At 49.2% G+C, this 22,470-nt stretch overlaps 1 protein-coding gene across 1 annotated transcript in view; it reads right to left on the reverse strand.

Moving 5' to 3' along the window:
• Window positions 1-22,470, reverse strand: part of GRPEL1 (GrpE like 1, mitochondrial) — a 46,234-nt gene that overhangs the window by 5,180 nt on the left and 18,584 nt on the right. Inside the window, exon 3 of the mRNA XM_063923828.1 lies at window positions 22,128-22,209. Coding sequence (XP_063779898.1) covers window positions 22,128-22,209 — 82 coding nt within the window. The remainder of the gene's footprint in view (window positions 1-22,127; window positions 22,210-22,470) is intronic.

The following is a 22,470-nucleotide window of genomic DNA, read 5'->3' on the forward strand; positions in this document are numbered from 1 at the left end:
AGGACGGTTCTGAATTAAATGCTGGGCCAGGTTCAACGCATTGAAGACCGCCCGCAATTCCATAATGTTGATCGAGAGGAGAGATTCCTCCTTGGTCCACCGACCCTGAAGGGAGTGTTGCTCCAGCACCGCACCCCAACCTCTTAGACTGGCATCTGTCGTCAACAGGACCCAGTCGGATATCCAGAAGGGACGGCCCCTGCACAATTGTCGGTCCTGGAGCCACCAGAGCAGCGACAGACGGACCTCCGGAGTCAATGAGATCATGTGAGACCTGATCCGGTGAGGTAGGCCGTCCCACTTGGCTAGAATCAGCTTCTGGAGGGGGCGAGAATGGAATTGAGCATACTCCACCATGTCGCATGCTGACACCATGAGGCCCACCACCTGAATCGCCGAATGTATCGACACTTGCGGGCGAGAGAGGAAGCAACGAATCCTGTCCTGAAGCTTCAAGACTTTCTCCTGAGACAAGAACAACCTCTGGTTGTGAGTGTCCAATAGCGCTCCCAGGTGCACCATGCTCTGAGCAGGGACCAGGGAGGATTTCTTCCAGTTGATGAGCCACCCGTGGGCTTGTAGAAACCGGACAGTCATATCCAGATGACGTAGGAGAGGTCCTGGGGAATTTGCCAGGATTAACAAGTCGTCCAGATACGGCAGTATCCTGACCCCTTTATGGCGGAGTACCACCGTCATCACCGCCATAACTTTGGTGAAGACTCGCAGAGCCGTAGTTAAACCAAAAGGTAACGCCCGAAACTGGTAATGGAGGTTGCCAATCGCAAACCTCAGGTATTGCCGATGGGACACTGCTATAGGAATATGCAGGTAAGCATCCTGCATGTCCAGGGAGACTATAGGTTCCAAGGCCAGAACTATAGAGCGAAGGATATCCATACGGAACTTGGAAACTTTCACAAACCTGTTCAATGCCTTGAGATTGAGAATGTGCCGAGAGGACCCATTCGGTTTCGGGACTAGAAACAGCGGATAATAGTACCCCCGGACCCTCTGCGCAAGAGGCACCTGTACTACGACTCCTGTGTCCAGGAGGGTCTGTACCACCGACTGTAAAGTGTTTGCCTTTGTCTGGTCCAACGAGACATCTGTCCGGCAAAATCGATGAGGGGGTCGGTTTTTGAAGGCTATGACGTAACCTCGAGTGACGACTTCCCGTACCCAGGCATCTGAAGTGGTCTTCAACCATTCTTGGGTATATCCTAGAAGTCAGCCCCCCACCCTGGGATCCCCCTGGGGGAGGCCCGCCCCGTCATGCGGCAGGCTTATCGGTTTTGGAAGCTGGCTGACGGGCCGCCCAGGCTCTTTTGGGCTTAGGCTTACCAGGTTTGGAAGTACGGGCCTGCTTGTTGTACGCCTGACAATTTGCTTTACCTGAAGGACGAAAGGGGCGAAAGGAAGTACCTTTAGACTTCGACACAGAAGGAGCGGTACTTGGCAGACAGGCAGTTTTGGCAGTAGCCAAGTCAGCCACTATCTTATTTAAGTCCACCCCAAACAGAATATCTCCCTTGAATGGTAGTACCTCCAGGGTTTTTCTAGAGTCCAGATCCACAGACCAGGATCTCAGCCACAATATCCGGCGAGCCAGGACTGATGTAGTAGAGGCCTTGGCTGCTAGGATACCGGCATCAGAAGCCGCCTCTTTAATATAGTGAGAAGCTGTGACAATATAAGACAAGCATTGTCAGAAGAGATTTCAGCTTCTAACTCCAAAGCCCATGCTTCAATAGCCTCTGCAGCCCATGTTGCTGCAATAGTGGGCCTTTGTGCAGCACCTGTGAGGGTGTAAATCGCTTTCAGACAGCCCTCCACACGTTTATCCGTAGGCTCTTTTAGATACGTGACTGTAGTGACAGGTAGAGCCGAGTAAACCACCATCCTAGCCACATGCGAGTCTACTGGAGGAGGCGTTTCCCAATTTGTAGACAGCTCTGGCGCGAGGGGATAGCGAGCCAGCATCATCTTTTGAGGCACAAACTTCTTACCCAGGTTTCCTGACGTATATCCACTAGGTGGTCAGAGTGAGGTAAAATAAGATTTTAAACCTACCGGTAAATCTATTTCTCCTAGTCCGTAGAGGATGCTGTGGACTCCGTAAGGACCATGGGGTATAGACGGGCTCCGCAGGAGATAGGGCACCTAAAAAGAACTTTGACTATGGGTGTGCACTGGCTCCTCCCTCTATGCCCCTCCTCCAGACCTCAGTTAGAGAACTGTGCCCAGAGGAGATGGACAATACAAGGCAGGATTTAGAAATCCAAGGGCAAGATTCATACCAGCCCACACCAATCATACCATGTAACCTGGATCATACATAACCAGTTAACCGTATGAACAACAACAGTAACGGTCCAAGACCGATTTCAACTGTAACATAACCCTTATGTAAGCAACAACTATATACAAGTCTTGCAGAGTTTCCGCACTGGGACGGGCGCCCAGCATCCTCTACGGACTAGGAGAAATAGATTTACCGGTAGGTTTAAAATCTTATTTTCTCTTACGTCCTAGAGGATGCTGGGGACTCCGTAAGGACCATGGGGTTTATACCAAAGCATCCAATCGGGCGGGAGAGTACGTATGACTCTGCAGCACCGACTGAGCAAACGCTAGGTCCTCATCAGCCAGGGTATCAAACTTGTAGAATTTAGCAAAAGTGTTTCACCCCGACCAAGTCGCCGCTCTACAAAGTTGTAATGCCGAGACGCCTCGGGCAGCCGCCCAAGAAGAGCCCACCTTCCTAGTGGAATGGGCCTTAACCGAATTTGGTACCGGCAATCCAGCCGTAGAGTGAGCCTGCTGAATCGTATTACAGATCCAGCGAGCAATAGTCTGCTTCGAAGTAGGTGCGCCAATCTTATTGGCCGCATACAGGACAAACAGAGCCTCTGTTTTCCTAATTCTAGCCGTCCTGGCTACATAAATCTTTAAGGCCCTGACTACGTCCAGGGATCTGGAATCCTCCAGGTCACTTGTAGCCACAGGCACCACAATGGGTTGATTCACATGGAAAGAAGAAACCACCTTAGGCAAAAACTGCGGACGTGTCCTCAGTTCAGCTCGATCCCCATGAAAATCAAGTAGGGGCTTTTGTGTAACAAATACGCCAATTCTGATACACGCCTTGCTGATGCCAAGGCCAACAACATGACCACCTTCCAAGTAAGAAATTTCAACTCAACCTTGTTAAGCGGTTCAAACCAGTGTGATTTTAGGAACTGTAACACCACGTTGAGGTCCCACGGTGCCACTGGAGGCACAAAAGGAGGCTGGATGTGTAGCACTCCCTTTACAAATGTCTGGACTTCTGGAAGAGAAGCCAATTCCTTCTGAAAGAAAATCGAGAGGGCCGAAATCTGAACCTTAACAGAGCCTAATTTCAGGCCCATATCCACTCCTGTCTGTTGGAAGTGGAGAAAACGACCCAGATGAAAATCTTCCGTAGGTGCATTCTTGGTCTCACACCACGACACATACTTTTCGCCAGATACGGTGATAATGCTTAACCGTCACCTCCTTCCTAGCCTTTATTAAAGTAGGGATGACCTCTTCCGGAATCCCCTTTTTTGCTAGGATTCAGCGTTCAACCGCCATGCCGTCAAACGTAACCGCGGTAAGTCCTGAAATACACAGGGCCCCTGTTGCAACAGGTCTTCCCTCAGAGGAAGAGGCCAGGGATCTCCTGTGAGCATCTCTTGTAGATCTGAGTACCAGGCCCTTCGAGGCAAGTCTGGGACAACGAGTATCGTCTGTACTCTTCTTTGCTCTATGATCCTCAACACTTTTGTGATGAGAGGAAGAGGAGGAAACACGTAGACCGATTTGAACACCCACGGTGTTATCAGAGAGTCTACTGCCACTGCCTGAGGGTCCCGAGACCTGGCACAATACCTCCGAAGCTTTTTGTTGAGGCGTGACGCCATCATGTCTATTTAAGGAGATCCCCAAAGACGTGTTATGTCTGCAAAGACTTCTTGATGAAGTCCCCACTCTCCTGGATGGAGATCGTGTCTGCTGAGGAAGTCTGCTTCCCAGTTGTCCACTCCCGGAATGAAGACAGCCGACAGAGCGCTTACATGATTTTCCGCCTAGCGAAGAATCCTGGTGGCTTCCGCCATCGCGACTCTGCTTCTTGTCCCGCCTTGGCGGTTCACATGAGCCACTGCTGTGACATTGTCTGATTGAATCAGAACCGGTAGGTTTCGAAGAAGACTCTCCGCTTGTCGAAGGCCGTTGTAAATGGCCCTGAGTTCCAACACATTGATGTGTAGACAGGACTCCTGGTCTGACCAAAGTCCCTGAAATTTTTTCCCCATCCTCGGAGGCTCGCGTCCGTGGTAACCAGGATCCAGTCCTGAATTCCGAACCGGCAACCCTCCAGCAGGTGAGCACTTTGCAACCACCACAGGAGAGACACTCTGGCCCCTGGGGACAGAGTTATTTTCCGATGTAAGTGCAGATGGGACCCGGACCACTTGTCCAGAAGGTCCCATTGAAAAGTCCTTGCATGGATCCTTCCGAAGGGAATGGCCTCGTAAGCCGCCACCATTTTTCCCAGAACTCGAGTGCATTGGTGAACTGTCACCCTTTTCGGTTTTAGCAGGTCTCTGAACATGTTCTGGATGTCCTGGGCTTTCTCTATTGGGAGGAAGACCTTCATTTGTTCCGTATCCAGTATCATACCTAGGAACGGTAGTCGAGTTGTCGGAATCAACTGTGACTTCGGTAGATTTAGAATCCAACCGTGTTGCTGGAGCACTCTCAGAGAGAGCGCCACACTGCTCAGCAATTTCTCCCTTGATCTCGCTTTTATCAGGAGATCGTCCAAGTATGGGATAATTGTGACTCCATGCTTGCGCAGGACCACCATCATTTCCGCCATTATCTTGGTGAAAATCCTCGGGCCGTGGAAAGTCCAAACGGCAACGTCTGAAATTGGTAATGACAATCCTGTACAGCGAATCTCAGGTATTCCTGATGGGGGGCATATATGGGGACATGAAGGTACGCATCCTTTATGTCCAGAGACACCATAAACTCCCCCTCCTCCATGTTGGCTATTATGGCTCTGAGTGATTCCATTTTGAATTTGAATCTTTTTATGTACAGGTTTAGGGATTTCAGATTCAAAATAGGTCTGACCGAACCGTCCGGTTTCGGTATCACAAATAGGGTTGAGTAGTAACCTCTTCCCTTCTGGTGCAGGGGAACCTTGATTATCATTTGCTGTATACACAGCGTTTGAATTGCAGCTAACACTACATCCCTTTCCGATGTGGAAGCTGGTAGGGCCGATTTGAAAAATCGTCGCGGGGGCACCTCCTCAAATTCCAGTTTGTACCCCTGGGAAACTATTTCCAACACCCAGGGATTCAGGTCTGATCTGACCCAGGCCTGACTGAAAAGTCGAAGACGTGCCCCCACCGGTGCGGACTCCCTCAGGGGAGCCCCAGCGTCATGCTGTGGGTTTTGGAGCAGCCGGGGAGGACTTTTGGTCCTGGGCACCTACCGAAGCAGGTGCTCTTTTGCCTCTGCCCTTACCTCTGGCGAGGATCCCCGACCTCTTCTGGACTTGTGCAACCGAAAGGACTGCATCTGATAGGGTGTTACTTTTTTTTGCTGTTGGGAAATATATGGTAAAAAATTTGATTTACCTGCTGTAGCTGTGGAAACCAGGTCCGTCAGCCCATCCCCAAACAATACCTCACCCTTATAGGGTAGTACTTCCATATGTTTTTTGGAATCCGCATCACCCGTCCATTGGCGAGTCCATAAGGATCTTCTCGCCGAGATAGACATGGCATTGGCCCTAGAAGCTAGCAGTCCAATGTCCCTTTGAGCATACCTCATAAATAAGACTGCGTCTTTAATATGGGCTACAGTTAAGTATATAGTATCCTTATCCATATTATCAATTGATCTGTCAGCTCATCTGTCCAAGCTGCAATTGCGCTACACACCCATGCCGACGCAATTGTCGGTCTTAACACAGCACCCGTATGAGAATAAATACACTTTAAGGTAGTTTCTTGCCTGCGATCTGCAGGGTCCTTAAGGGCCGCTGTGTCAGGAGACGGTAGCGCCACTTTCTTGGACAAGCGCGTCCACAGTGGGGGGTGATTCCCAAATCTCCCTGTCCTGCTTAGGGAAGGTGTATGCCATATAAATTCTTTTGGGGATCTGCGGTCTCTTTTCCGGAGTCTCCCAAGCTTTTCCAAAGAAATCATTTAATTCATGAGATGTGGGAAAATTAATAATCTGTTTCTTTTCCTTAACCTTGTGTACCCTTGTGTCGAGGACCGAGGGTTCATCCTCAATATGCAACACATGCCTTATTGCCACAATCATACACTGAATGGTTTTAGTCACCCAAGGGTGCAATTTTACTTCATCATAGTCGACACTGGAATCAGAATCCGTGTCGGTAGTAGTGTCTTGTGTTAAGGGATGCTTTTGAGACCCCGACGGGTCCTGTGAGTCGGTCCATTCCGAGGATTGACCCCCTGATGTCCCCCCTAATGCAGTCTTATCAAGCCTTTTATGTAAAGATGCCTCACACGCATTCAACATATGCCACATGTCCATCCATTCCGGAGTCGGCACAACCGACGGGGACACCACTCATTTGCTCCACCTCCTCCTTGGAGAAGCCTTCCGCTTCAGACATGTCGACACCACGTACAGACACCCCACACACACAGGGATTAACCTACAAGGGGACAAAACCCCAACCAGGCCCTTAGGAGAGACAGAGAGAGAGTATGCCAGCACACACCCAGCGCTTAATAACACTGGAAAAAATAAGAATTTACTCACCGGTAAATCTATTTCTCGTAGTCCGTAGTGGATGCTGGGGACTCCGTAAGGACCATGGGGAATAGACGGGCTCCGCAGGAGACTGGGCACTCTAAGAAAGATTTAGTACTACTGGTGTGCACTGGCTCCTCCCTCTATGCCCCTCCTCCAGACCTCAGTTAAGGAAACTGTGCCCGGAAGAGCTGACATTACAAGGAAAGGATTTTGGAATCCAGGGTAAGACTCATACCAGCCACACCAATCACACCGTATAACTTGTGATAACATACCCAGTCAACAGTATGAACAACAACAGAGCATCAGACAAACCTGATGCAACCATAACATAACCCTTATTTAAGCAATAACTATATACAATTATTGCAGAAGAAGTCCGCACTTGGGACGGGCGCCCAGCATCCACTACGGACTACGAGAAATAGATTTACCGGTGAGTAAAATCTTATTTTCTCTAACGTCCTAGTGGATGCTGGGGACTCCGTAAGGACCATGGGGATTATACCAAAGCTCCCAAACGGGCGGGAGAGTCGGATGACTCTGCAGCACCGAATGAGCAAACACAAGGTCGTCCTCAGCCAGGGTATCAAACTTGTAGAACTTTGCAAAAGTGTTTGAACCCGACCAAGTAGCTGCCCGGCAAAGCTGTAATGCCGAGACCCCTCGGGCAGCCGCCCAAGAAGAGCCCATCTTCCTTGTGGAATGGGCTTTTACTGATTTTGGAGGCGGCAAGCCAGCCGCAGAATGAGCCTGCTGAATCGTGTTACAGATCCAGCGAGCAATAGTTTGCTTTGAAGCAGGAGCACCCAGCTTGTTGGATGCATACAGGATAAACAGCGAGTCAGGTTTCCTGACTCCAGCCGATCTGGCTACATAAATCTTCAAAGCCCTGACTACATCTAGTAACTTGGAATCCTCCAAGTCACGAGTAGCCACAGGCACCACAATAGGTTGGTTCACATGAAAAGATGGCACCACCTTTGGCAGAAATTGCGGACGAGTCCGTAATTCTGCCCTGTCCATATGGAAAACCAGATAGGGGCTTTTACATGACAAAGCCGCCAATTTTTGACCACTTTCCACGTGAGATATTTTAACTCCACGGTCTTAAGCGGCTTAAACCAGTGAGATTTCAGGAAACTCAACACCACGTTAAGATCCCAAGGTGCCACTGGTGGCATAAAAAAGGGGCTGAATATGCAGCACTCCCTTTACAAACGTCTTAACTTCAGGTAGAGAAGCTAGTTTTTGTATGAAAGAAAATGGATCGGGCCGAAATCTGGACCCTAATGGACCCCAATTCTAGGCCCAAAGTCACTCCCGACTGTAGGAAGTGAAGGAAACGGCCCAGCTGGACTTTCTCTGTAGAGGCATTACTGGCCTCACACCCAGCAACATATTTTCGCCATATATGGTGATGATGTTTAGCCGTCACGTCCTTCCTAGCCCTTATCAGCGTAGGAATAACCTCATCCGGAATCCCTCTTTTCTACTAGGACCTGGCGTCCAACCGCCATGCCGTCAAACGCAGCTGCGGTAAGTCTTGGAACATACAAGGTCCCTGCTGCAACAGATCCTGCCCTAGAGGCAGAGGCCATGGGTCCTCTGTGAGCATTTCTTGCAGCTCTGGATACCAACTCCTTCTTGGCCAAACCGGAACAATGAGTATTGTTCTCACTCCTCTTTTCCTTATGATTCTCAGCACCTTGGGTAAGAGAGGAAAAGGAGGAAACACATAAACCGACTGGAACATCCACGGTGTCACCAGTGCGTCTACAGCTATCGCCTGAGAGTCTCTTGACCTGGCGCAATACCTCTGTAGCTTTTTGTTGAGACGGGATGCCATCATGTCCACCTGTGGCAGTTCCCACCGACCTACAAGCTGCGCGAAGACTTCTTGATGAAGTCCCCACTCTCCCGGGTGGAGGTCGTGCCTGCTGAGGAAGTCTGCTTCCCAGTTGTCCACTCCCGGAATGAACACTGCTGACAGTGCGCTTACGTGATTCTCTGCCCAGCGAAGAATTCTGGTGGCTTCTACCATCGCCACCCTGCTCCTTGTGCCGCCTAGGCGGTTTACATGAGCCACTGCGGTGATATTGTCGGACTGAATCAGAACCGGTTGGTCGCGAAGCAGGGTCTCCGCTTAACTTAGGGTGTTGTATATGGCCCTTAGTTCCAGGATATTGATGTGAAGGCAAGTTCCCTGCCTTGACCACAGCCCTTGGAAATTTCTTCCCTGTGTGACTGCCCCCCACCCTCGGAGGCTTGCATCCGTGGTCACCAGGACCCAGTCCTGAATGCCGAATCTGCGACCTTCGAGAAGGTGAGCACTCTGCAGCCACCACAGGAGAGACACCCTGGCTCTGTGGGATAGGGTGATTAACCGATGCATCTGGAGATGTGATCCGGACCACTTGTCCAGTAAGTCCCATTGGAAGGTCCTCGTATGGAACCTGCCGAAGGGAATGGCCTCGTATGATGCCACCCTCCTTCCCAGGACTCGAGTGCAGTGATGCACTGACACCTGTTTTGGTTTTAATAGATTCCTGACCAGTGTCACGAGCTCCTGAGCTCTCTCTATCGGGAGATAAACCCTTTTCTGGTCTGTGTCTAGGATCATGACTAGGAGAGGCAGATGAGCTGTAAGAACCAACTGCGACTTTGGAATATATAGAATGCAGCCGTGTTGCCGTTACACTTCCAGAGAAAGTGATACGTTGTTCAGCAACTGCTCTCTTGATCTCGCTTTTATGAGGAGATCGTCCAAGTACGTGATAATAGTGAAACCTTGCTACCGCAGGAGCACCACCATTTCCGCCATTACCTTGGTGAATATTCTCAAGGCCGTGGAGAGACCAAACGGCAACGTCTGAAATTGGTAATGACAATCCCGTACCGCAATTCTGAGGTACGCCTGATGAGGTGGATAAATGGGGACATGAAGGTATGCATCCTTTATGTCCCGAGTCACCATAAAATCTCCCCCTTTCAGGCTTGCAGTAACCGCTCTTAGCGATTCCATCTTGAACTTGAACCTTTTCAGGTATATGTTCAGGGATTTTAAATTCAATATGGGTCCGACCGAACCGTCTGGTTTCGGGACTACAACATGGTCGAATAATAACCCCCTCCTTGTTGAAGGAGGGGAACCTTGACCACCACCTGTTGAAGATACAATTTGTGAATTGCAGTTAACACTGTTTCACTCTCGTGGGGGGGAAGCCGGCAGGGCCGTCGGTGAGGGGGCATCTTCTCAAAGTCCAGCTTGTATCCCTGAGACACAATATCTATTGCCCAGGGATCTAACAGGGAGTGAACCCACTTGTGGCTGAACTTACGAAGGCGTGCCCCCACCGGGCCTAGCTCCGCCTGTGGAGCCCCAGCGACATGCGGTGGATCTTTGTAGAGGCCGGGGAGGACTTCTGTTCCTGGGAACTAGCTGTGTTGTGCAGCCTCTTTCCTCTGCCCCCGCCTCTGGCAAGAAAGGACGCACCTCGGACTTTCTTGTTTCTTTATTCGAAAGGCTGCATTTGATAATGTCGTGCTTTCCTAGGCTGTGCAGGAATATAAGGCAAAATATCAGAATTACCAGCTATAGCTGTGGAGACCAGGTCCGAGAACCCTTCTCCACACAATCATCAGCCTTCCATATGCCTCTTAAGTCGGCATCATCTGTCCATTGCACATTCTACAGGACACGTCAAGCAGAAATCGACATAGCTTTGATATATATCTCTCTCTATATATATATATCTATCTCTATATATATATATATATATCTATCTCTATATATATATATATATATATATCTCTATATCTCTATATATATATATATATATATATATATATATCTATCTCTATATATCTATCTCTATATATATATATATCTATCTCTATATATATATATATATGTGTGTGTATGGGGTGAGCGAACAGCGCCAAAAAAATCTACGCAGTGGACACAAGTTTTTCACAGTATGTCAGCTTAAAAATACCCCAAAAGGAAAAGGTCTCTATATGCCACTCCCTAAAAACATAAAGGGCGTCTGCTATCTCTTAAATGAGTTCTGCACTAGTACGAGTGCAGTGTAAAGATTAAGGTTGGAAGTGGTGGATAAGATCTGAGCGACCAATGGTGGCAGAGGAATAGAAAAAGGACTGCTATTATAAATTAAAAAAGGGGGTTTATTTATGAACAGAAAGATGTTTTATATATAAAAAAAACATAAAAACACATAGCTGGCCGAAATGGGGTTGCAACATCCAAGGTGCTAAACACTAGCACGATGGGACCCTAGGCACAAAACAATGAAAAAGCGTCAGAATAAAACTGGCAAGAGAACAGTTTAAAATTTGCATGGAGCACATAAAAAATTTTTTAGCATGGGGTTACTAAAAAAATACAATTCAAATGTTAAAAATAAAAGTTTAAAAAGCACAGAATTGATGAGGGATAAAAAAGATTTGAAATGCAATTATAATAATGGAGATGGATAAAAGTAGCTTAACTGAGGATTCAGTGGTATCAGGATTCATCCAACGCGTTTCGTCTGGTCTGACTTCATCAAAATTTTTTATGTGCTCCATGCAAATTTTAAACTGTTCTCTTGCCAGTTTTATTCTGACGCTTTTTCATTGTTTTGTGCCTAGGGTCCCATCGTGCTAGTGTTTAGCACCTTGGATGTTGCAACCCCATTTCGGCCAGCTATGTGTTTTTATGTTTTTTTATATATAAAACATCTTTCTGTTCATAAATAAACCCCCTTTTTTAATTTATAATAGCAGTCCTTTCTATTCCTCTGCCACCATTGGTCGCTCAGATCTTATCCACCACTTCCATTATATATATATATATATATATATATACACACACACATACTAGGCTCTCCATCTCTGCTGATAAGGTACCTGTCCACGCTGCCACAGCGCTATAAACCCATGCCGACACAATCGCCGGTCTGAGTAGTGTACTAGAATGTGCACGCTATCTGCAGGATCCCTGAGAATAGCAAGTGCTACCTTCTGTGCAAACGTGACACCCTAGGGGAAGATTCCCATCACATCCTGGCCCTAGTGGGGAAAGGATACTGCCTGAGAATTTTTTGTGGGAAGCTGCAGTCTCTTGTCTGGAGATTCACGCTCTTTTTCCCTCATGAGAGGAGGGAAATTTACCTCAGCTTTCTTCCCCTTAACATGTGTACCCTTGTGTCAGGGACAAATGAGTCATCAGAGATATGCAAATCATCTTTTATTTCAATATCATATATTGAATATCTTTTAGCCCTCTTGGCTGTAACTTTGCATTATCGTAGTCGACACTGGAGTCAAACTCCGTGTCGATATCAGTGTTTATTATTTTGGATAGTGAGCATTGTGAGACTCTGAAGGTCTCTGTGACATAGGGACAGACATGGGTAGATTTCCTGTCTGTTCTCTAATCTTTTGTGCAATAAATTCACCTCAGCACTTACACATATCCAAACAGGTGTCGGCGTTGTCGACGGAGACACCCTCTCACACATATTTGCTTTATCTCCTCCTTAGGGGAGCCTTTTACCTCAGACATGTCGACACACACGTACCGACACAACACACACCAGGGGATGCTCTATTTGAAGACAGTTCCCCCACAAGGAGACAGAGAGAGAGTATGCCAGCACACACCCCAGCGCTGTATGACCCAGGAATCACACAGTAACTTAGTGTTAACCCAGTAGCTGCTGTATATATTGTTTTTACGCCAAATAAATGTGCCCCCCCCTCTCTTTTTCACCCTCTCTATCGTGCTTCTGCAGGGGAGAGCCTGGGGAGCTTCCTCTCAGCGGAGCTGTGGAGAGAAAATGGCGCTGGTGAGTGCTGAGGAAGAAGGCCCCGCCCCCTCAGCGGTCGGCTTTTCCCGCGATTGTGTAAAATTAATGGCGGGGGCTCATGCATATAACAGTGTCCAACTGTATATATGCTGCTTTTTGCCAGGAGGTAATCAATTGCTGCCCAGGGCGCCCCCCCCTGCGCCCTGCACCCTACAGTGACCGGAGTGTGTGGGCGCAATGGCGGACAGCTGCAGTGCTGTGTGCTACCTCATATGAAGACAGGAGTCTTCCGCCGCCGATTTTGACGTCTTCTTGCTTCAACCCGCCGGCTTCTGACTTCTGGCTCTGCGAGGGGGACGGCGGCGCGGCTCCGGGAACGGACGACAAGGTCAGGTCCTGTGTTCGATCCCTCTGGAGCTAATGGTGTCCAGTAGCCTAAGAAGCGCAACCTAGCCGCAGTTAGTAGGTTTGCTTCTCTCCCCTCAGTCCCACGTAGCAGAGAGTCTGTTGCCAGCAGAAGCTCTCTGAAAATAAAAAAACCTAACTAAAATACTTTCTTATTAGCAAGCTCAGGAGAGCTCACTAAAATGCACCCAGCTCTGTCCGGGCACAGATTCTAACTGAGGTCTGGAGGAGGGGCATAGAGGGAGGAGCCAGTGCACACCAGTAGTACTAAATCTTTCTTACAGTGCCCAGCCTCCTGCGGAGCCCGTCTATTCCCCATGGTCCTTACGGAGTCCCCAGCATCCACTAGGACGTTAGAGAAATATGACCAGATAGCGCTTTTTTATATAATAATATTCCAATTCCCACTCACTGCGTCGCCAATGTGCCCCCCTCCTCTTTTTTCCAGCCTGTGAAGTTCAGCAGGGGAGAGACCAGGGAGCCAGCGTTCAGCATGCAGCTTCTGTGGAGAAAATGGCGCTGGTTAGTGCTGAGGATCAAGCCCCGCCCACCCGACGGCGGGCTTCGGTCCCAGTGCTTTATTTATTAAAATGGCGGGGGATTCTTGGATTTACTGCCTCCGCAGCCTAATCCATCTTAACATGCCCAGAAGTGAGGAATATTGCTGCCCAGGGCGCCCCCCCCCCAGCGCCCTGCACCCTTCAGTGCTGCTCTGTGTGTGTATAATGGGAGCAATGGCACGCAGCTTACCGCTGCGCGCCTTACCTCATGAAGATCTGATGTCTTCTGCTGCCTGATGTCTTCTGCCTTCTCATACTCACCCGGCTTCTATCTTAGGCATCTGTGAGGAGGACGGCGGCGCGGCTCCGGGACGAACCCCAGGTGAGACCTGTGTTCCGACACCCTCTGGAGCTAATGGTGTCCAGTAGCCTAGAAACAGAGCCCAACCGTAAAGCCAGCCCTGCTTCTCTCTCCTCAGTCCCACGATGCAGGGAGCCTGTTGCCAACAGGACTCCCTGAAAATAAAAAACCTAACAAAATTCTTTTAAAACAGAAAACTCTGGAGAGCTCTCTGCAGTGTACCCTTTCTCCTCTGGGCACAGATTCCAACTGAGGTCTGGAGGAGGGGCATAGAGGGAGGAGCCAGTGCACACCCATAGTCAAAGTTCTTTTTAGGTGCCCTATCTCCTGTGGAGCCCGTCTATACCCCATGGTCCTTACGGAGTCCCCAGCATCTTCTAGGACGTAAGAGAAAACTTGTTTAACCACCTTCTGACGCTTGAACCTATCTGGTTTCTTAGGAGGGACGGATGGCTCGGGATCATCCGTAATCTGTAAAATTAACTTAATAGCCTCCAAAAGATCAGGAACATCCACATGTGAACTACCCTCCCCATCAGCATTATCTGTGGGGTCAGTGTAAGTGCCATCTTCATCAGACGAGGTGTCAGTGACAGCAGTGGATTGTGAGGAGATAAGAGCTCGCTTAGAGGACCCCTTGGTCTTAGGCGAGCGAGGGTCAGACTTTTTAGTAGTCAGGGACTGGTTCAACTTCTTCAATTGGGCAGATAAATTGTTAGCTGCAGGGACCACATACGGTTGCACCGGCATAGGGGGTCACATAGGGGGTGTTAGTTTATTAACTAGCATATGTAGAAGCGTGGAAAAAGCAGCCCACGGTGGGTCATTATGTACCTCCGTTAACACAGTCCCAATGGGGGGCAAGGAGCCCCCAGAACCAGAGCCCACAACTGCTATAGTCTCCTCATAGGGATCTGTGGCTTCAGCAACACCGGCAGTGTGTTCAGCCCCAGAACCGTTACCTTTTCAGAAGCAGACATGATATAACTTGCAGTATCAGGTAACACAGTACAATTGGCAGCAGCACAATACCTCTTACCCAAACCCCTGTGCAGTGTAGTCAGCACAAGCAGAGATATAGGAGAGATATGGTGACTAAACTCACAGAGGAAAAATACGTATCAGAGTATATCTTGTGAAAATCCTATATAATTTTAAAAACCTGACGCACCAAGCCCCCTCAGGTTATAGAATATAGGGATAGCAAGTTGAGTGAGAGACACGAAATGGAAACAACTCAGCAAGCTAATGCACACACATATAGTCACAGTTGTACAATGCAGAGGTTATTACTAACATTAATACTGCACTGGACCAGCTGATATAGCTATGTAGTTAATAGATATAACACTGCACAGTAAGAACTGGATGTATATCACAGGGTAATTGTACTAGAGAACCATGACTAAATGCACTCTCTCTTAACTAACACTGTCTAATTGACAGGTAGAATACTTAAGCGTCATGTAAAGTCACAGCGCTGACAACCAGGCGGCTTTTACACAGGAGGATTTGCCCAAGCAGTCCCAGGAACAGTGTAGCTGAGAGAAATGGCGCCCAAACACTGACAGGGAGTGAGGGAGAGACAGATATGCAGCTCCAGGGCGGAACATTTGCTGGAAATGGCGCCCTGGGGCTGGGGGAGGGGCTCCAGGTCTAAGCCTTATCCCCCTGCTGGCAAAACCACCGGGTACTGCGGGCTACTAGTAAAACGGTTTTAAAGGAAAACCTGACCTGCACCCATGCCCTGGTGATCTAGTGGGATCGCCTGTACTGCCACAGTGTCCACCGCCAGCACGCGCGGCCTGCCTCCCACTGACCGCGCCGGATCGCGATAAAGTACGGGTCCCGCGAGCGGGACCCACTCACCTCCTCCCGAAGCGCTGCCACGCGATCCCGGAGAGCCCCCGTCGTGTGTGCCTGACCATAGAAGAAAACCGGAGCCTCCTGCTGTAGTTACCCGGCAACCAGGGCTCGGGAGTGTACATCGCCGCTGGGGAGAGATAGAGCTGCAGCAGTGAATGTCACAAGACATGTACACACTGCTGCTGCCCTTGAAGTCTTCACTTTTCTCAGGGCTGCCCAGAGCCGCCCCTCTGTTATGTGCCTGCTATCTGCGGCACCAACTACAAAACTGAGCTCCTGTGCAGGGAGGCGGGGTTATGCATTCTGGGAACAGTCAAAGCTTTTTAGCCTGTTGGTGCCTCGGATCAAGATCCTACTCTGCACCCCTATGTCTATCCTTGTGGAGTCCAGTGTATGTACCCCGCAGCAGAAATTGGCTTTTAAACAAGGAATGGTGTGCTTATATGCATGACTGGTCCCTCTGCTATAAAATAAGAATTTACTCACGGGTAATTCTATTTCTCGTAGTCCGTAGTGGATGCTGGGTACTCCGTAAGGACCATGGGGAATAGACGGGCTCCGGAGGAGACTGGGCACTCTAAAAGAAAGATTAGGTACTATCTGGTGTGCACTGGCTCCTCCCTCTATGCCCCTCCTCCAGACCTCAGTTAGGGAAACTGTGCCCGGAAGAGCTGACACTACAAGGAAAGGATTTGGAATCCAGGGTAAGACTCATACCAGCCACACCAATCACACCGTACAACTTGTGATAACTATACCCAGTTAACAGTATGAACAACAAATCAGCCTCATTAGCAGATGGCTCATAACAAAACCCTTTAGTTAAGCAATAACTATATACACGTATTGCAGAGAGTCCGCACTTGGGACGGGCTCCCAGCATCCACTACGGACTACGAGAAATAGAATTACCGGTGAGTAAATTCTTATTTTCTATGACGTCCTAGTGGATGCTGGGTACTCCGTAAGGACCATGGGGATTATACCAAAGCTCCCAAACGGGCGGGAGAGTGCGGATGACTCTGCAGCACCGCATGAGCAAACTCAAGGTCCTCCTCAGCCAGGGTATCAAACTTGTAGAATTTTGCAAACGTGTTTGACCCCGACCAGGTAGCAGCTCGGCAAAGTTGTAATGCCGAGACCCCTTGGGCAGCCGCCAAAGAAGAGCCCCCTTCCTCGTGGAATGGGCTTTTACTGATTTAGGATGCGGCAGTCCAGCCGCAGAATGTGCAAGTTGAATCGTGCTACAGATCCAGCGAGCAGTAGACTGCTTAGAAGCAGGAGCACCCAGCTTGTTGGGTGCATGCAGGATAACAGCGAGTCAGTATTTCTGACTCTAGCCGTCCTGGAAACATAGATTTTCAGGGCCCGGACTACATCCAGCAACTTGGAGGCCTCAAAGTCCTGAGTAGCTGCAGGCACCACAATAGGTTGGTTCAAATGAAACGCTGATACCACCTTAGGGAGGAATTGGGGACGAGTCCTCAATTCAGCCCTGTCCATATGGAAGATCAGATAAGGGCTTTCACATGACAAAGCCGCCAATTCTGACACACGCCTAGCCGAAGCCAAGGCCAAATATATATATGACCACTTTCCACGTGAGATACTTCAACTCCACGTTCTGAAGTGGCTCAAAACAATGTGATTTTAGGAAATCCAACACCACGTTGAGATCCCAAGGTGCCACTGGAGGCACAAAAGGGGGCTGAATATGCAGCACTCCCGTAACAACGCCTGAACTTCAGGCAGCGTCTTTCCTAGCCTTTAACAGCGTAGGAATCACTTCATCTGGAATGCCCTTTTCCGTTAGGATCCGGCGTTCAACCGCCAAGCCTTCAAACGCAGCCGCGGTAAGTCTTGGAACAGACAGGGCCCCTGCAGTAACAGGTCCTGTCTGAGAGACAGAGGCCATGGGTCCTCCGAGAACATTTCTTGTAGTTCTGGGTACCAAGTTCTTCTTGGCCAATCCGGAACTACGAGTATAGTTCTTACTCCTCTTTTACTTACTATCCTCAGTACCTTGGGTATGAGAGGAAGAGGAGGGAACACATCAACCGACTGGTACACCCACGGTGTCACTAGTGCGTCCACAGCTATCGCCTGAGGGTCTCTTGACCCGGCGCAATACTTTAGCTTTTTTGTTGAGGCGGGACGCCATCATGTCCACCTGTGGCCGTTCCCAACGGTTCACAATCTGCGTGAAGACTTCTGGATGAAGTCCCCACTCTCCCGGGTGGAGGTCGTGCCTGCTGAGTAAGTCTGCTTCCTAGTTTTCCACACCCGGAATGAACACTGCTGACAGTGTTCGCACGTGATACTCCGCCCATCGGAGAATCCTTGGGGCTTCTGCCAACGCCATCCTGCTTCTTGTGCCGCCTTGTCGGTTTACATGGGCGACAGCCGTGATGTTGTCTGACTGAATCAGCACCGGCTGGTTTTGAAGCAGGGGTTCTGCTTGCCTTAGGGCATTGTAAATGGCCCTTAGGTCCAGAATATTTATGTGTAGGGAAGTCTCCTGACTCGACCATTGTCCTTGGAAATTTCTTCCCTGAGTGACTGCTCCCCAACCTCGGAGGCTTGCATCCGTGGTCACCAGGACCCAGTCCTGAATGCCGAATCTGCGGCCCTCGAGAAGATGAGCACTCTGCAGCCACCACAGCAGAGACACCCTGGCCCTCGGGGACAGGGTGATCAGCCGATGCATCTGAAGATGCGATCCTCACTTGTCTAACAGGTCCCACTGAAAGTTCCTTGCATGGAACCTGCCGAAGGGAATTGCTTCGTAAGAAGCTACCATCTTTTCCAGGACTCGCGTGCAATGATGCACCGACACCTCTTTTGGTTTCAGGAGGTCTCTGACCAGAGATGACAACTCCTTGGCCTTCTCCTCCGGGAGAAACACCTTCTTCTGTTCTGTGTCCAGAAACATGCCCAATATCAGCAGACGCGTCGTAGGAACCAGCTGCGACTTTGGGATATTCAGAATCCAGCCGTGCTGTTGTAGCACTTCCTGAGATAGTGCTACTCCGATCAACGACCGCTCCTTGGACCTTGCCTTTATAAGGAGATCGTCCAAGTACGGGATAATTATAACTCCCTTCTTTCGAAGGAGTATCATCATTTTGGCCATTACCTTGGAACACACCCTCGGTGCCGTGGACAGACCAAACGGCAACGTCTGAAATTGGTAATGGCAGTTCTGTACCACAACCTTGAGGTACTCCTGGTGAGGTGGGTAAATGGGGACATGTAGGTAAGCATCCATGATGTCCAGTGATACCATGTAATCTCCCTCTTCCAGGCTTGCAATAACCGCCCTGAGCGATTCCATTTTGAACTTGAACTTCCTTATATAAGTGTTCAAGGATTTCAAATTTAGAATGGGTCTCACCGAACCGTCTGGTTTCGGTACCACAAACATTGTGGAATAGTAACCCCGTCCCTGTTGAAGGAGGGGAACTTTTATTATCACCTGCTGGAGGTACAGCTTGTGAATTGCCGCCAGTACTACCTCCCTGTCCTGGGGAGTAGCTGGCAAGGCTGATTTGAGGTAACGGCGAGGGGGAGACGCCTCGAATTCCAGCTTGTATCCCTGAGATACCACTTGTAGAACCCAGAGATCCACCTGTGAGCAAACCACACCGGTCGCTGAAGTTCCGGAGACGCGACCTCACCGCACCTGGCTCCGTCTGTGGAGCCCCAGCGTCATGCGGTGGACTTAGTAAAAGCAGGGGAGGATTTTTGTTCCTGGGAACTGGCTGTCTGGTGCTGCTTTTTCCCTCTCCCCCTGCCTCTGGGCAGAAAGGAAGCACCTTTGATCCGCTTGCCTTTCTGAGGCCGAAAGGACTGTACCTGATAGTACGGTGCTTTCTTAGGTTGTGAGGGAGCCTGAGGTAAAAATGTCGATTTCCCAGCTGTTGCTGTGGATACGAGGTCCGAGAGACCATCCCCAAATAATTCCTCACCCTTATAAGGCAAAACCTCCATGTGCCTTTTAGAATCAGAATCACCTGTCCACTGCCGGGTCCATATTACCCTCCTGGCAGAAATGAACATTGCATTAATTCTAGATGCCAGCCGGCAAATATCCCTCTGTGCATCCCTCATATATAAAAGACGACGTCTTTAATATGCTCTATGGTTAGCAAAATAGTATCCCTTTCGAGGGTATCAATATTATCTGACAGGGTATCAGACCACGCTGCAGCAGCACTACACATCCATGCTGAAGCAATTGCAGGTCTCAGTATAGTACCTGAGTGTGTATATACAGACGTCAGGATAGCCTCCTGCTTTCTATCAGCAGGCTTCTTCAAGGCGGCCGTATCCTGAGGCGGCAGTGCCACCTTTTTTGACAAGCGTGTGAGCGCCTTATCCATCCTAGGAGATATCTCCCAACGTGACCTATCCTCTGGCGGGAAAGGGTACGCCATCAGTAACTTTTTAGAAATTACCAGTTTCTTATCGGGGGAACCCCACGCTTCTTCACACACTTCATTCAACTCATCTTATGGGGGAAAAAACACTGGCTGCTTTTTCTCCCCAAACATAATACCCTTTTTAGTGGTACCTGGGTTAATGTCAGAAATGTGTAACACATTTTTCATTGCCGTAATCATGCAACGGATGCCCCTTGTGGATTATGTATATGTCTCATCCTCGTCGACACTGGAGTCAGACTCCGTGTCGACATCTGTGTCTGCCATCTGAGGTAGCGGGCGTTTTTGAGCCCCTGATGGCCTTTGAGACGCCTGGGCAGGCACTGGCTGAGAAGCCGGCTGTCCCTGTAAAACCTTCCACATATCCATCCACTCTGGTGTCGACCCCACAGGGGGTGACATCACATTTATCGGCACCTGCTCCGCCTCCACATAAGCCTCCTCATCAAACATGTCGACACAGCCGTACCGACACACCGCACACACACACGGAATGCTCTGACTGAGAACAGGACCCCACAAAGTCTTTTGGGGAGACAGAGAGAGTATGCCAGCACACCACAGCGCTATATAATCAGGGATTTACACTAACACAAAGTGATTTTCCCTATAGCAGCTTTACAAATACAGTTTGCGCCTAAATTTAGTGCCCCCCCCTCTCTTTTTTACCCTTTGAGCCTGGAAACTGCAGGGGAGAGCCTGGGGAGCTGTCTTCCAGCGGAGCTGTGAAGAGGAAATGGCGCCAGTGTGCTGAGGGAGATAGCCCCGCCCCCTTCTCGGCGGACTTCTCCCGCTCTTATATTTATATTATGGCGGGGGATTTTTGCACATATATAGTTTATTAGACTATATTATGTGCAGTTCGCCATGTAAGGTACTCTAATTGCAGCCCAGGGCGCCCCCCCCCCCCCCCCCCAGCACCCATCAGTGACCGGAGTATGTGGTGTGCATAGGGAGCAATGGCGCACAGCTGCAGTGCTGTGCGCTACCTTAACGAAGACCGGAGTCTTCAGCCGCCGATTTCCAGGATGTTCTTCTTGCTTCTGGCTCTGCAAGGGGGACGGCGGCGTGGCTCCGGGACCGGACGACCGAGGCTGGGCCTGTGTTCGATCCCTCTGGAGCTAATGGTGTCCAGTAGCCTAGAAGCCCAAGCTAGCTGCAAGCAGGTATTTTCGCTTCTCTCCCCTAAGTCCCTCGTAGCAGTGAGTCTGTTGCCAGCAGATCTCACTGAAAATAAAAAACCTAACAAATACTTTCTTTACTAGAAGCTCAGGAGAGCCCCTAGTGTGCAACCAGCTCGAGCCGGGCACAGATTCTAACTGAGGTCTGGAGGAGGGGCATAGAGGGAGGAGCCAGTGCACACCAGATAGTACCTAATCTTTCTTTTAGAGTGCCCAGTCTCCTGCGGAGCCTGTCTATTCCCCATGGTCCTTACAGAGTACCCAGCATCCACTAGGACATCAGAGAAATAATATTAGAAGTTATCAGACTTCAGCACTTACAGAGAACATGGCTCTGAAGGTGACTTGTAATACACATTGTTTATTACAGGGGTTACAGGTGTAAGATTTTAGAATAAACAAACAAAAGGTATACGGTATATTCACTCAAATAGGCATTGAGACAAAGTAAAGAACACACACTTTAGATTACACACAAGTCTATATGTTGTATATGTGTATATACAGTCTATAGTAATAGGTGGTAGTTTGTTTGTTTTTACACGGTGCAGTAATAATTGGGAAATAACGGCACGCTCTGCAGCTATTACTATTGCAGGCGGTTACATCTGGCCCCAGAGTTTTTCAGATAACCAATCCCATGATGAAATCCAGCATTTACCTACCAAGACCCCCTGTAGTAAGATGTGATAAACCAGATACCCCATATGTTTAGCTAAACTCACCGTATAACTTTGCGTCTTCCACTAACTTTTGACTCCTCAATCTCAAATTCTCTGTGTCCGCCAGCGCTCGCTTGTACTTATCCTGGAAAACACAAGAACGAGAGTCTAAAAGTCCTGAGAAGACACTTAAATTCAACAGATCTTATCCCCGGACATGCCGTGAGGGCCTAATAATGCCAGCAATCTGGGCAATTCTTGCCAATCATGCAGTAGTTTAATTTGACTACTGGGGCACCATTCCTATTATTACAGATGTGCCCTCATACATGCAAGATGCCTGGTGTGAGTGAGCCGGTAATTCCCATGCTACTTTGCTAACGTCAGGCTTTTTTATTTTTTTTTG

This window comes from Pseudophryne corroboree, chromosome 1, assembly GCF_028390025.1.
Source record: "Pseudophryne corroboree isolate aPseCor3 chromosome 1, aPseCor3.hap2, whole genome shotgun sequence".
Taxonomy (NCBI): Eukaryota; Metazoa; Chordata; class Amphibia; order Anura; family Myobatrachidae; genus Pseudophryne; species Pseudophryne corroboree.